This window comes from Thermobia domestica, chromosome 1 (genome assembly GCF_964235325.1).
Source record: "Thermobia domestica chromosome 1, izTheDome1.hap1.1, whole genome shotgun sequence".
Lineage (NCBI taxonomy): Eukaryota > Metazoa > Arthropoda > Insecta > Zygentoma > Lepismatidae > Thermobia > Thermobia domestica.
The window spans coordinates 254,482,702-254,494,942 of record NC_137454.1 but is presented as its reverse complement, the minus strand read 5'-3'; the positions used below and the strand labels follow the sequence as shown (position 1 = coordinate 254,494,942).

General features: G+C 34.4%; 1 protein-coding gene across 2 annotated transcripts in view; it reads right to left on the bottom strand.

The window, feature by feature from the left end:
- Positions 1–12,241, bottom strand: part of LOC145660500 (cytochrome P450 3A29-like) — a 49,738-nt gene that overhangs the window by 10,052 nt on the left and 27,445 nt on the right. For both annotated transcript variants that reach the window (XM_081725631.1, XM_081725640.1), the window contains exons 2-3: positions 6,361–7,546; positions 525–757 (exon numbers count right to left, since the gene is read on the bottom strand). In XM_081725631.1, the coding sequence (XP_081581757.1) occupies positions 525–757; positions 6,361–7,440 (1,313 nt within the window). In that variant the 5' untranslated portion in view covers positions 7,441–7,546. The remainder of the gene's footprint in view (positions 1–524; positions 758–6,360; positions 7,547–12,241) is intronic.

The window sequence follows — 12,241 nt, the reverse complement described above, 5'->3', positions numbered from 1 at the left end:
TAACTTCTTAATTTTGTTTTTCCCTTGTTCTTATTTGTCTATCGCTCAGAACCTTCGCGCGGATATACTAAGAGAAGAAAATTTCTAGTGGAAATCATAAAGCAGAAGCTTAACCTTTGATTTCTTTGTTTTCGTATGAATGGAGATGACTTCACTAAATTCCCAACTTCTTATCTAGCACAGGGAACTAGTTATGAAGAACAAAATTTACAATAAGCAATACAAATAATAATTACAATTTCGTTTCCTTATTGCCTGTGTCTTTTTGTAAAACATATCATACGCCCAAAACATTAGCCTAGCCATTCTCATATTCTCCTTTCTGCTTTCTTTGTTGAATTTTGTTTTCTTTGCTTCATCATTGTGATTACTTTTAAGTTTCAATTAAAGTCCTAAAAGTTAAAAGGTACAATTATTTAATTTATCAAAAGTAAGATAAAATTAAGTTGAGAACATATATGTTTGAAAATTTTCATAAAATAATATTCAATATAATATAACCATAACAAGAGTTAAGACCATACCTATCTGGGTCAAATTTAAATGGATCTGGCCACAGCTCAGGATTATGATGGATCTGCCACACAGGAATTAATACATGACAACCTTCAGGAAATGTAACATCATCTAGCTTCACAGTTGTGTCAACTTCACGAGATACGAAGTGTACAACGGGTGGATAAATTCGCATGGACTCACACAATACTTGCTCCAAGTACACCAAAGAACGAACATCTTCATAGCTTGGCTCGTTACTCTGAAGATAATTATTTATAACTATATTAACAGCATTTATTGTATCTTTTTAAAAATAATGCATATATGATATTACAATAATGACTATATACAGTACAATAATTAGTTATTACCTTAAAATTATTTAGATTACTTAATGTTTATTTTCTCTTTCCTAGTTTTATAATGATATGATCAGAAAGCTAACATTTTTACTTTTTAATATATTTTTGTATTGTATCAATAATACTTGTATTTCCATTTATTCTAGAAAGTGTAGGTGAAAACTGCTACTACTCAGTACTTAATAGCAAGAGTAAACTTTGAAGTACCATAAATTATAAGTTAACATTATGAATTCAGTTAAATAATATACATTTAATTTATAACACTAGTTAACAAAGGTTTTATTACATAAAAGGAAATACCTGTTCTTAAAGGAACTTTTTGCGCTGAATTCGAATATGCACTCGGTTTTTCTCCATCACGTACGATTTTCCCGTAACAGAGGGATTTTCGGGAAAATCCCTCAAAAATTTCCCTTTTCGTTTATTTTACACCCCAAGATCTTGTCCCCTTGAATATACTAACATAGAAATTATACCTAAGTATACTTTGATTCATATTTAACAAACCCTCCAAGTTTCGTAATAATCGCTTTATTCTTTCTAGAGAAATAAATATGTTTGTATGTATACTGTGTGTACTGTTTATTGCACCTTATAGTAATGCTTTCAGATCTCTTAAGTTGAGGTAAAACGTTTTGCTTTATTACCACAAACACATATATAAAATATAATACAATATAATTTACAAGTGTGACAATTTACAATAAACAATAATACAAATGTACCAAAAGGTCATGAAAAGACAATCAAAACTATCACAATATATGAAACTTCCATTGGGTTACAAAAACGTACACTACTTCCTTCTTTTGTAAGAAAAGTTGCATTCTCTAACAAGACCCCAACAATAGTCCCCCATCATTGAAGGATCCCATCGTCCCTGGTACCTTTTCTCCATTGCCATTATATCTTGGTGGAATCTTTCCCCCTGTTCGTCGCTGAGAGCACCTAGGTTAGCAGGAAAGAAGCTGAGGTGGGAGTGCAAAAAGTGGATTTTTAAAGACATCCTACAACCCAACTCTTTGTATTTCTGTATCATGTCCTGTACGATTTCTGTGTAACTCTCAGCTTTGTTATTGCCCAGAAAGTTGCGCACAACAAACTTAAATGCTGTCCAGGCAGCTAGTTCAGCACTGTTTAACTTGCTGTCAAAGCTATCATCAAGCATTAATTTCCTAATTTGGGGACCAATAAACACTCCCGCTGAAATCTTAGCATCACTCAGGTTAGGGAACTTATCTCGCAAATACTTGAAACCTTCACCAGATGTGTCCATGGCTTTGGCAAAGTTTTTCATAAGTCCTAACTTGATATGAAGTGGCGGTAGTAATATCTTATTAGGATCTACCAAAGGAGCGTATTTGACGTTGCATTCTCCAGGTACGTAATTCACTCTAGGTTCCCATTCCTTCACTTCATAATGTTTGTCATCAGCTCGGCTATCCCATAAACATAAAAAACATTGGTACTTCGTGTAACCGCACTGCAGTCCTAATAAAATACCAACTACCTTGAGATCACAACATATTTGCCAACAATGGTCCTTGTAATTTATAAGATTTAGCAAAGTTAACATGGTGTCATAGGATTCCTTAATCTTCACTGAGTGCGCAAGTGGTATAGAAGGTTTTTTATTTCCATTATGTAAAAGGACAGATTTAAGGCTGACCTTTGACGCGTCGATAAATAACCTCCATTCTTCTGGAACGTAAGGAATTCCTAGCTCCGCCATCAACCCATTTATTCTATATCCGTACATACGCACACATTATCTTGCATTGAGAAATAGCTTGAAAATTGAACATGCCTTTTCCTGTACACTGATATGTTCGTTTCTGCATCCAATAAGTTCCACTGCTGGACCCTTGATCCCAGAAGTTCCGCCTCTTGTTTTGTCAGGTGCAATCAATTAAGTTCACATTGCCGGATGAAATGTGGCTCGCGAACACAGTCAGGGATGAACGTTGGATCCTTGGATGTACATGTTGATGTCGATGGTTCATCAAGGTCATGAACATCATCAGAGTCTTTTGGCCATATCTCTTCCCAGTTGGTAGGGGGCTCGGAAAGTGGAAGTTCATCCCCGTGCGGAATAGGTCTAATTGCGGATTTAACGTTGGGATAACTTATTGTGTATTTGCTTTTTTTAGAATGTCCCTTAACTACTGTGAGACAAAAATAACAATCATCCAGATGGTTGGTGGGTTCTCTCCACACCATTGGTACAGCAAATTTCATGAACCTCCGTTTCCCTTTGGCCCATGCAAGTAAAGTGACGTAGCATGACACACAAATTATGTTGGGTGCCCAAGTTTTGTCCTGATCTCCCACACGACATCCGAAATATATACAATATGCTAGTTTCACCGATGGCGTAATGGATCTACACTGTCCTTTAACTACAAACTGGCCACACACATAACAAAAACTATTTGGTGAGTTAACACACGAACGCCGTCCTCTTGACGCCATTGTACTGATCACAAACTAAACTTCTGGTCTTAGTTGGGTATAATGCCGTTAAGATCAAACATGAAAGCACTCTTAGCAGCAAAGACAACTTTGAAAGTGAAGTAGTGTTAAACAACACGTCAATATAAAAATGTACAAAACTACCTCACCAGGTGTCAAGAACACAAGAAAGAAAGAAATGCGCGGGGGGAGGGGGGAAACGATACCGTAGTGGAAAATTCAGACTGCATTAGTTCATTGTTGTCAACAATGAGTCTGTATTCCATTCTTTCTTTCTTTTGCATTCTGTTACATTTGATAACAAATATTGATAACCATTTCATGAACAAAACGAAAAAACTTGGAGAATTGTATATATATGTATTAAGATATACATATACTGTACGTTAAAAAAAATATACGTTGGAAGTACATTCTATTTTTATAAACGTTTCTAATTTACAGAGAGCAATACAAGTGTGTTGTTGACTATTGTAAATATTCATTTTTATGTCTGTGTTTGTAGTAATAAAGCAAATCGTTTTTACCCCAACTCAGGAGATCTGAAAGCATTACTATCAGGTGCAATAAACAGTGCACACAGTATACATACAAATATATTTATTTCTCTAGAAAGAACAAAGCGATTTTTACGAAACTTTTAGGGTTTATTAAATATAAATCAAGGTATACTTAGGTATAATTTCTATGTTACTATATGTAAGGGGACAGGAGCTAGGGGAATAAAATATCTGAGAAAGGGAAATTTTTGAGGGAATTTCCCGAAAATCCCTCTGTTACGGGAAAACTGTACGTGATGGAGAGAAACCGAGTGCATATTCGAATTCAGCGCAAAAAGTTCCTTTAAGATCAGGTGATTTTTCTCATGTAACAAACAAAAAGTTTAAATTTGTTAACTAGTGTAATTGACTTATTTAAAATTCCAAAATAAAAACATAAAGCGCATAGAGCATAAATTACTTTATTTACTATAGCGTCTAGTTTCTGCATGTTTTGGGTTCTACTGCTTGATTCTGTCACGATTCTGTGAAAATATATCCTTTTTGTGTGGAGAAGAAAATGAGAAAAAATGGACTTTATTTTAGAATAATGATGTAGAACTTGCCAGGATACCTGAATCCAATAACCAACTCTGATTTTCCGATTATGAATCAGTATTCCATTTTGGTCGTTTACAACAATTAGATTTATAGCTATGCTCATAGTTATGCACAGTAGTAAACAAGGAAGACAGAGTTCAGTATTTAGCCTCTTGTTATCAATTTCTATGTTTAGGACAGTGAATCTCAATGATTCAAGATTCGATATGCGAACCACGAAAGTTCTGAGACCTTGTGAAGCTGATGATAAAAATAATTAAAATAATTCCACTAGAGTCAATACATTCTGTGATCAAGCGTTTGCTGCTCAGCCATCACCAAAAAAATCTAATTTTTTTTTAATGAATGTTTATACTATATCAGAGTACTTCAAAACCACGATCATTGGATTATTAAAACACCTCGTAGAGACGCAGCAGCTGTCGCCATTTTGTGTTTTCTCGATCTCAGGCGTTTACGTTGTTTTGAATATCTTAGCATGTATTTGTCCTAGTAAACTGAAAATTGCTGGGCGTATCCAACTTGTGCAGAGCCAAAACTTTTGATCTCTTAACATTTTTGCCTAAAACCATCTGAAAGGGGTGAAATCAGGGCCTAAAGTAGCAACATTTTTGGACATTGAAGACATGTTTGGGAAGAGGAAACAACTGACGTAGAGGTCTGAATTTGTGTGTGCATGTAGTATGGAGTTATAAGTTTATACACAAATATTTGCAGACCTGTAACTGCTCCCAAAGGCCTGAAAAAAATCGTAAAGTTGGGAATTATGTCAATTCGGCATGTTTCATTGTCCAATATCTCTAATGGGCCTGGATAAAAAAAATCTGAAATTCCGGGAACAGTTACTCCTTTAGTATACCATAACACATACAATAGGGCATTTTATGTTTTTGAGCAGAAGAGGGTCAAAGTATTAAGGAATGACGTCATACTCTAGGAGGTGTTTTGTTCACAAATTCAACTGGAAACTCGTTGTAAAGTAAAATAAAGTAGGATGAATGGTTAGTCAAGTCAAGGCTCTCAAGCTTCTTTCCTCTAGTTGTGATTCACTGTTTTATCACACTGGTGAACAATGCCGCTATCAGCAGAATGCGAGAAAAGCCAAAATGCACACTTGGCAAAAAGTCCGTAAGTACTCAATTCTCTTACTGCTTGCTATATCAATGATATCCAATTCTGTTTATTCTTGTTTTAAGTGTCAACTCATGCAGAAAATTGTTGTCCTTTCGTTTGATCTACATTTCCCTGTCAGTGAACGCTTACTCATTGTAAACACTGACTGGGGAATGTAGATCAAACGAAAAAACAGCAGACAACTAGAGGAAAGAAGCTTGAGAGCCTTGACTTGACTAACCATTCATCCTACTTTATTTTACTTTACAACGAGTTTCCAGTTGAATTTGTGAACAAAACACCTCCTAGAGTAGGACTTCATTCTTATATCGACTCAACATTTCTGAACAAATTAGATTTTTTTGAAAAGGTCGAGTGGCAATTTTTCTTTTTTCTGGATCACTTAGCATGGATTGACCTAGTAATATTTCTTTTGAGAAGAAAAAAAAAAGAATAAAATGCACAAAAAAGGGATAAAATATCAAGCTTTGTATTTATTTATATTGGAGAGGATATTTTTGTTTATAACAATACATATGAACTGTTAATGAAAAACTACAGCTTACATACGTTAGTATGACACAGAAACTTACTACAAAAGATAGTGTACCATGAAATATATATATATATATATATATATATATATATATATATATATATATATATACGGAATGAAGTAGTCAATTTTTGCATTAATTCTTAAAAGAATGATGTTCAACTACTGAAACACCCCTTGACCTTTCACTGTACAAAATTTATAATGCAGTACTGCAATTGAAAATTAAGTACTAATAAAGAAAATAGCTCATTACCTTTATGTTTGCTTCTAATTCCTGATATAGTTTCTCCTGAATATCTTGGTGTTTAGCTAGGAGATACGTTGTAAAGATGAGTGCTACTGCTGTTGTTTCTAATCCTGCTACCAAGAAAACCCATGCATTTGCTATGATTTCCTCGTCAGTCAGGAGCGCCTTTTTCTTACTTTTAGTTTCTTCAGGTACACCATTACCATTTTTAAGTCCCTCAGGTGATTGTTTGTTCGATGAAGCATCCAGCATTAATTGGAGAAGATCAACAATTTGGACCTTGTACTTATCACTGCGTCTTTCGTCTATGACTTTCTGGACATGATCAAACATGAGTTGTAACATATGGGCTGCGAAACCAAATTTTGCATCTAGCTTTTCTAATAGTAACTTAAGTCCTGGGAAGTAGTAGTTAAGTTTTACAAACGGACTGACAGCGAAACTAAAGTATCGTCGAACGTACAGTAACATTTCATCATTCTTATTTCTAATGCTGTCAATCTTCATAGCCAGAGCACATTCTCCTATAATTTGGCATGTTAGTCGCTGGTAAATATCGTACATATCTATGGAGTCGCCATGCTTTGTTTCTTCCCCGACAACATCCAACAAGATATCCACTGCTTTGTTCATCATTCCAGCTACCAATTTCATCTTTGATGAAGAAAATGTTGGAGATAAAATACTGCGAACTTCTTTCCAACGTTGACTTTTAAGTCCAAGTAAACATTCAGTATATGGTTTAACATTTAACAGAGGTCGATTGATAAATTGCTGGCAATCTTTAATAAGAACATTTTTCACTATGTCCAGATCTGAGACTACTACAATTGGAACAGGACCCAAATAATAGCCAAATATTTTCCCGTATTGTTTCTGCCATTGATCTAGTACTTTCATATCAATACCATCCTTTCCTCGGAGTTCATGATCATTTCCGTATACAATATGTGGTTTCGGGCCTGGAATTCCAAGATCTTTCAAAACGTTAAATTGCTTTCTGCGCTTAACGTACCATAAGAACAATTTACTTATAATTAAAACCCATATTGTGATGAAAATCATGCGTGAGTAATTTAAATCCATTTTCTCTATGGTTTAAATGTTTTAGGTTCTGGATACTTTCATTAAATTTCCTTTTAAATGAACTAATCCGGTTAACATTACATTACAAAAGTTATTCACACAAATTCTGGAAAGAAAGAAAAATACACTTCATAGAATAATGTTGTAATTTACTTAGACTATTTTACATTTTCTTACCTGGAATAGTAAAACAAATATCATTAATATTAAAAAAAAAAAAAAAGATTAAGGAAAACATGAGATCTACATGTGATCTAGTTATATCAATTACAAAAATACAGAAAAACAAACAAGAAATCCTTAACGAATATAATATCAATGAAATTAGAGGTAATACTTTATAATAACAAGTATAGATTAAAATGATAGAATTATTTCTTTTCCTTCGTGATAGTGTTTTACTCTTTAACTAGAATCATCGTTTCTTTCCGTTGTGGTAGCATTGTACTCTTCCTTAGCTAATTTTGTTAATAAAAATAAGGGCTAAAATAACTGAATTTCAGTATACTTTCGTTGCGATAACATTATATTGTTCTTTAACTAGGTATTTTGACAACGGATATAACCCAAAATAAACAGAATTTTCATTTTTAATTTGCAATTGCATGTATTATTCTTTAACTAATTTTGTGAACAATATAGGCCAAAGTAATTGAATTATCGTTTCTTTTGTTGTGATAATATATATATATCATTCTTTAACTAGGTGTTTTAACTACGAATATTACCCAATTTTTTAAGTTGCAATTGTATACATTATTATTATTTAACTAGCTTTAACGAGCTGGAAAAAAACGTGCAAAATGAAGATAAACAAGAAGAAAACCAAAGCGATAAAGCAAGGCTCAAACGTATGGCTAGAGGGAGAGAAAATCGAAGACGTTAAGACGTTCCCCTATTTAGGAAGTCTAATACCCTCAAACGGAAGAAGTAAAAAAGACGTAAGTTCTAGAATAGTGCAGGCTAATCAAGCATTCAATAGGAAAAGAGGATTGCTAACATCAAGAAATGTGTCCTTGAACGTTAGTAAACGATTTATTATGACTTTAGTATCGAGCATGGTGCTATACGAACCAGAGACGTGAACAATAAGAAAAGCTGAAATATCCAAGCTGGAAGTATTTGAAATGTGGTGTGTGCTCTCGAATATCATGGGCCGAAAGGAAAAGGAACGAAGACGTACTAAAGGAAGCTAATGAAGGACGACAGATCATCAATATAATAGGAAAAAGAAGAAACAGCATGCTTGTCCACCTTATTCGGCACTCCGATTGGATCACCGTGCTGATAGAGGGAAAGGTAGAAGAAAAACCAGGAAGAGGAAGACCAAGGATAGAATATCTAGATGCAGTTATGAAGAAGAGACTTTATCAAAGCACAAAACAACTCTTCTAAGGGAGAGAAAAGTTTTAAAAATTTCCATGTTACCCACCAACCTATGGTTGAAGTGAGAAGAACTAGCTTTATTGACAATATAGACCAAAGTAATTAAATTATCATTTCTTTCGTTGCAATAGTGTTGTATCATCCTCTAGTTGTCTAAGTTTCTTCCTACCTTAAAAGCTTAGCAAATCATAAGGGAAGGTTAGTGCACATTTTTAAACTCATTTTTATCTTAAATAACCAGTTTCGTGTGTTATAAACATGAAGATAACAGGAAAAAGAAGAAACAGCATGCTTGGCTATCTTATTCGACACTCTGATTGGATCATCATGCTGATAGAAGGAAAGGCAGAAGGAAAACCAGGAAGAGGAAGACCAAGGATAGAATACGTAGATGCAGATACGAAGAAGAGGCATTATCAAAGTATAAAACATCTCTCCCAAGCGAGAGAAAAGTTTTAAAATTTCCATGTTGCCCACCAACCTATGGTTGAGGTGAACAAGAAGATAAACATAAATAGGTTTTAGAGGATTGAGGTGTCATAACATTCATATTAAAATTTGTCGAACTCTATACCTTAATTATACAATTATAAGCTTTCTAAATATTCAGAAATTTGACACTTTTTCAATGGATGGAGGGTTTGAGCTAATATTGTTTCTTAGAATTCAAATTGATCTTTAAAACTGCTGATAGTAACTTACTATAAAACTTTTTTTTTTATCTTTGTTATTTCCTTCTCTAGAATAAGATCACGTTTGTTTTCCACTGCTTACTCACTATAAATAGGTAATCACAAAACTGACATTTTTTTCAAGATGTCAGATGTTAAGAGTCAGTGATTTGAATGTCAAAGTGTCTGTGATTGAAGATCCGAAGTAATAAGTAAGAAATTTGCTATTTAAAGGAAAAAAGTAACAAATACTATATGATGATAAGAAAAATATATTGTACTTTACTTTATGCGTATTGGAGTATATGCTAATCATTACGATGTTTTACAAATTTACTGACATCTTCTTCCGGGGCAACAATACTTAGTGGTATCTAGCCGAGTCGCTTGATTTTACGTTATTATTCTTCTAGTTCCTTCACCAGGTTTATAAACTCCTACTAACTGCACTCAAATTTTCAGAAGTGTCCAATCACTGAAATTCATTAATTGGAAAGCAACTCTGAAAATTGCATAGTTAATCATGTGTATAAACCTAAATCAAAAGTATAGTTTCCATAATGATTCAGAATTGCCAAATAGTATAGGTGCTAAATTCTTAAGCAGTATGAAAAATTGCTAGAAAAAATCTTACATGTTCAGTATGATAAATATTTATATGGGTGATTACGGATCCAAATTGATGATTAGTAATTTATCCTAGTGTTTCTAAGCTTAATAATATAATCCCAATTCTTGTCAAATGTACCATAGTCCTGATTAAGTTTTGTATACTTCTGTTTCTTTACTTGTGATGAAGTAAGGTTCGTAAGTAGATCTTTCGATTTGCGATGTAGTCTTATGTAGCAGTTGTACTTTTTTGATGATGTGCTTTGATGTGGTTAAATGTTTAGATATTCCTGATACCGCAAAATAGTCTTTTGTGTCTCTTAAGTGTTCCTTAACCTTAGTTGCTACATTTCTTTTTGTCATTCCAATGTAAGTTTATAGACGCTGACAGTTTTCACTGTGAATTTTCAATTAGTGAATTTAAGTGATTGAACAGTTTTGGAAGTGTTAGTGCGGTTAGCAGGATTTAAGTGTAAATACCTGGCGAAGAAATTAGAAAATTTAAAATATAAAATCAAGAAACTCTCTTTAAAAACTTAAAGCTACTGTTGGTCTGAAGCTGTCAGTAGTTTAAGTAAAACATCGAAATGATTAGCATATATTAAAAGCTTCAATAAGCATAAGATAAAATGTATTTTTTTATTGTCTTAGGCGCATGTCGAAAAAAAAGGCCGATATTTAAAGAAAAAGAAAATGCTAGGAGAAGAAATTTATTGTGATTGATTTACTAGTACATACCTTGGCTATTTTTCGACGTAGACCCATAAACCTCCAGATATTTCTGGTAAATTGGCGCGAGCCTCCGTATACCTTCTGTGTAAAAATCTGCTGCCTGAGAGTGCAGTCAGTCCAGAACTGGTGTCATGAGCACTTCAGTATCATTGAAACTCTTTGAGGCGAACCACTTTCTCAGGTAAAGAAAAAGAAAGAAAACACCGAGGGCAAGGTCGGGGCTGTGAGGAGAATGATTAAATAGTTCCCATCGAAATCTTTGAATTGCCTCAACAGTACGCGCTGCTGTGTGTTGGCTAGCGTTGTCATAGATCAGAAGAATTCCAGAGCGTAGCATTTCTCTCCGTTGATTTTGGATGGCACATTGTAGATTATTCAGTGTTTGGTGATGCATATCTGCTGTACTTGTTCGTTCTGCTTCCAATAATTCCATAAATCACACTCTTTTGGTCCCAAAACACGGTTGCCAGTTTTTCAGAACTAGTGGCGTTCGTTTGAATTTCTTCGCTTTAGGAGAACCAGAGTGCCACCATTGACTGCTGCTTCGACTACAATACCCAGATTTCATATCCTGTCACTATATGTGAAAAGAGGTAATTCTTATCCTGCCTCCAGCAAGCCAGAAAATCTCATGCAGCTTTCATTCTTTGCTCTTTGTGAGCATCTATCAGCATTTTTGGCACCCACCTCGCACACAGTTTTGATAATCCAGCTTGTCAGTCGCAATTTGATGCATTGTTCTCACAAACACTTCCGGAATCTCTTTGACAATTTCAGTTATTGTGAACCGGTGATTGGATCACACTTTCTTGTTAACGCGTTCCACCAGAATGTCCATCTGAACACTAGGTCTTCCGTTACTCTCATCCGCATGAACATTTGAATACCTTTCCCGAAGCTCTGCACCATTGCCTGGCTTTGTCTTCACTCATTACTGTCGATCCGTAAATGGAACGTAATTCCGGATGGATATCAGCTGCATTTTGTCCTTTGGCGTTCAGAAATCGTATGACAGATCTCACTTAAAATTTGGCGGGATTTTGTATTACGGTAGCCATTTCATCTTACTGCTACTCGTACGTACGCAACTCCATTTGGACGATTCTATTTCTTTTACAAACACAGAAATTAGGACATATCCCTGCGCAAGCTCAACTTTATCAGTGTTGCCAACGCCCTTTCTTGACATGCGCCGCGTATTTAAGTGTGTATTACACAAGCATGAAACTTTAACAAATTTGCAAATATTACCTGTTTGATAAGGTTTGCATTTTAATGCATCTTTACGAGGGCTGATTCATAAATTATAGCAACTATTTTTCCTCGTATGAACTCGGAAAAACACGAAAATCTAACATGAAAGTGTCTGTTATGTACTTCCGAATGTTGTCAATAAATGTAGT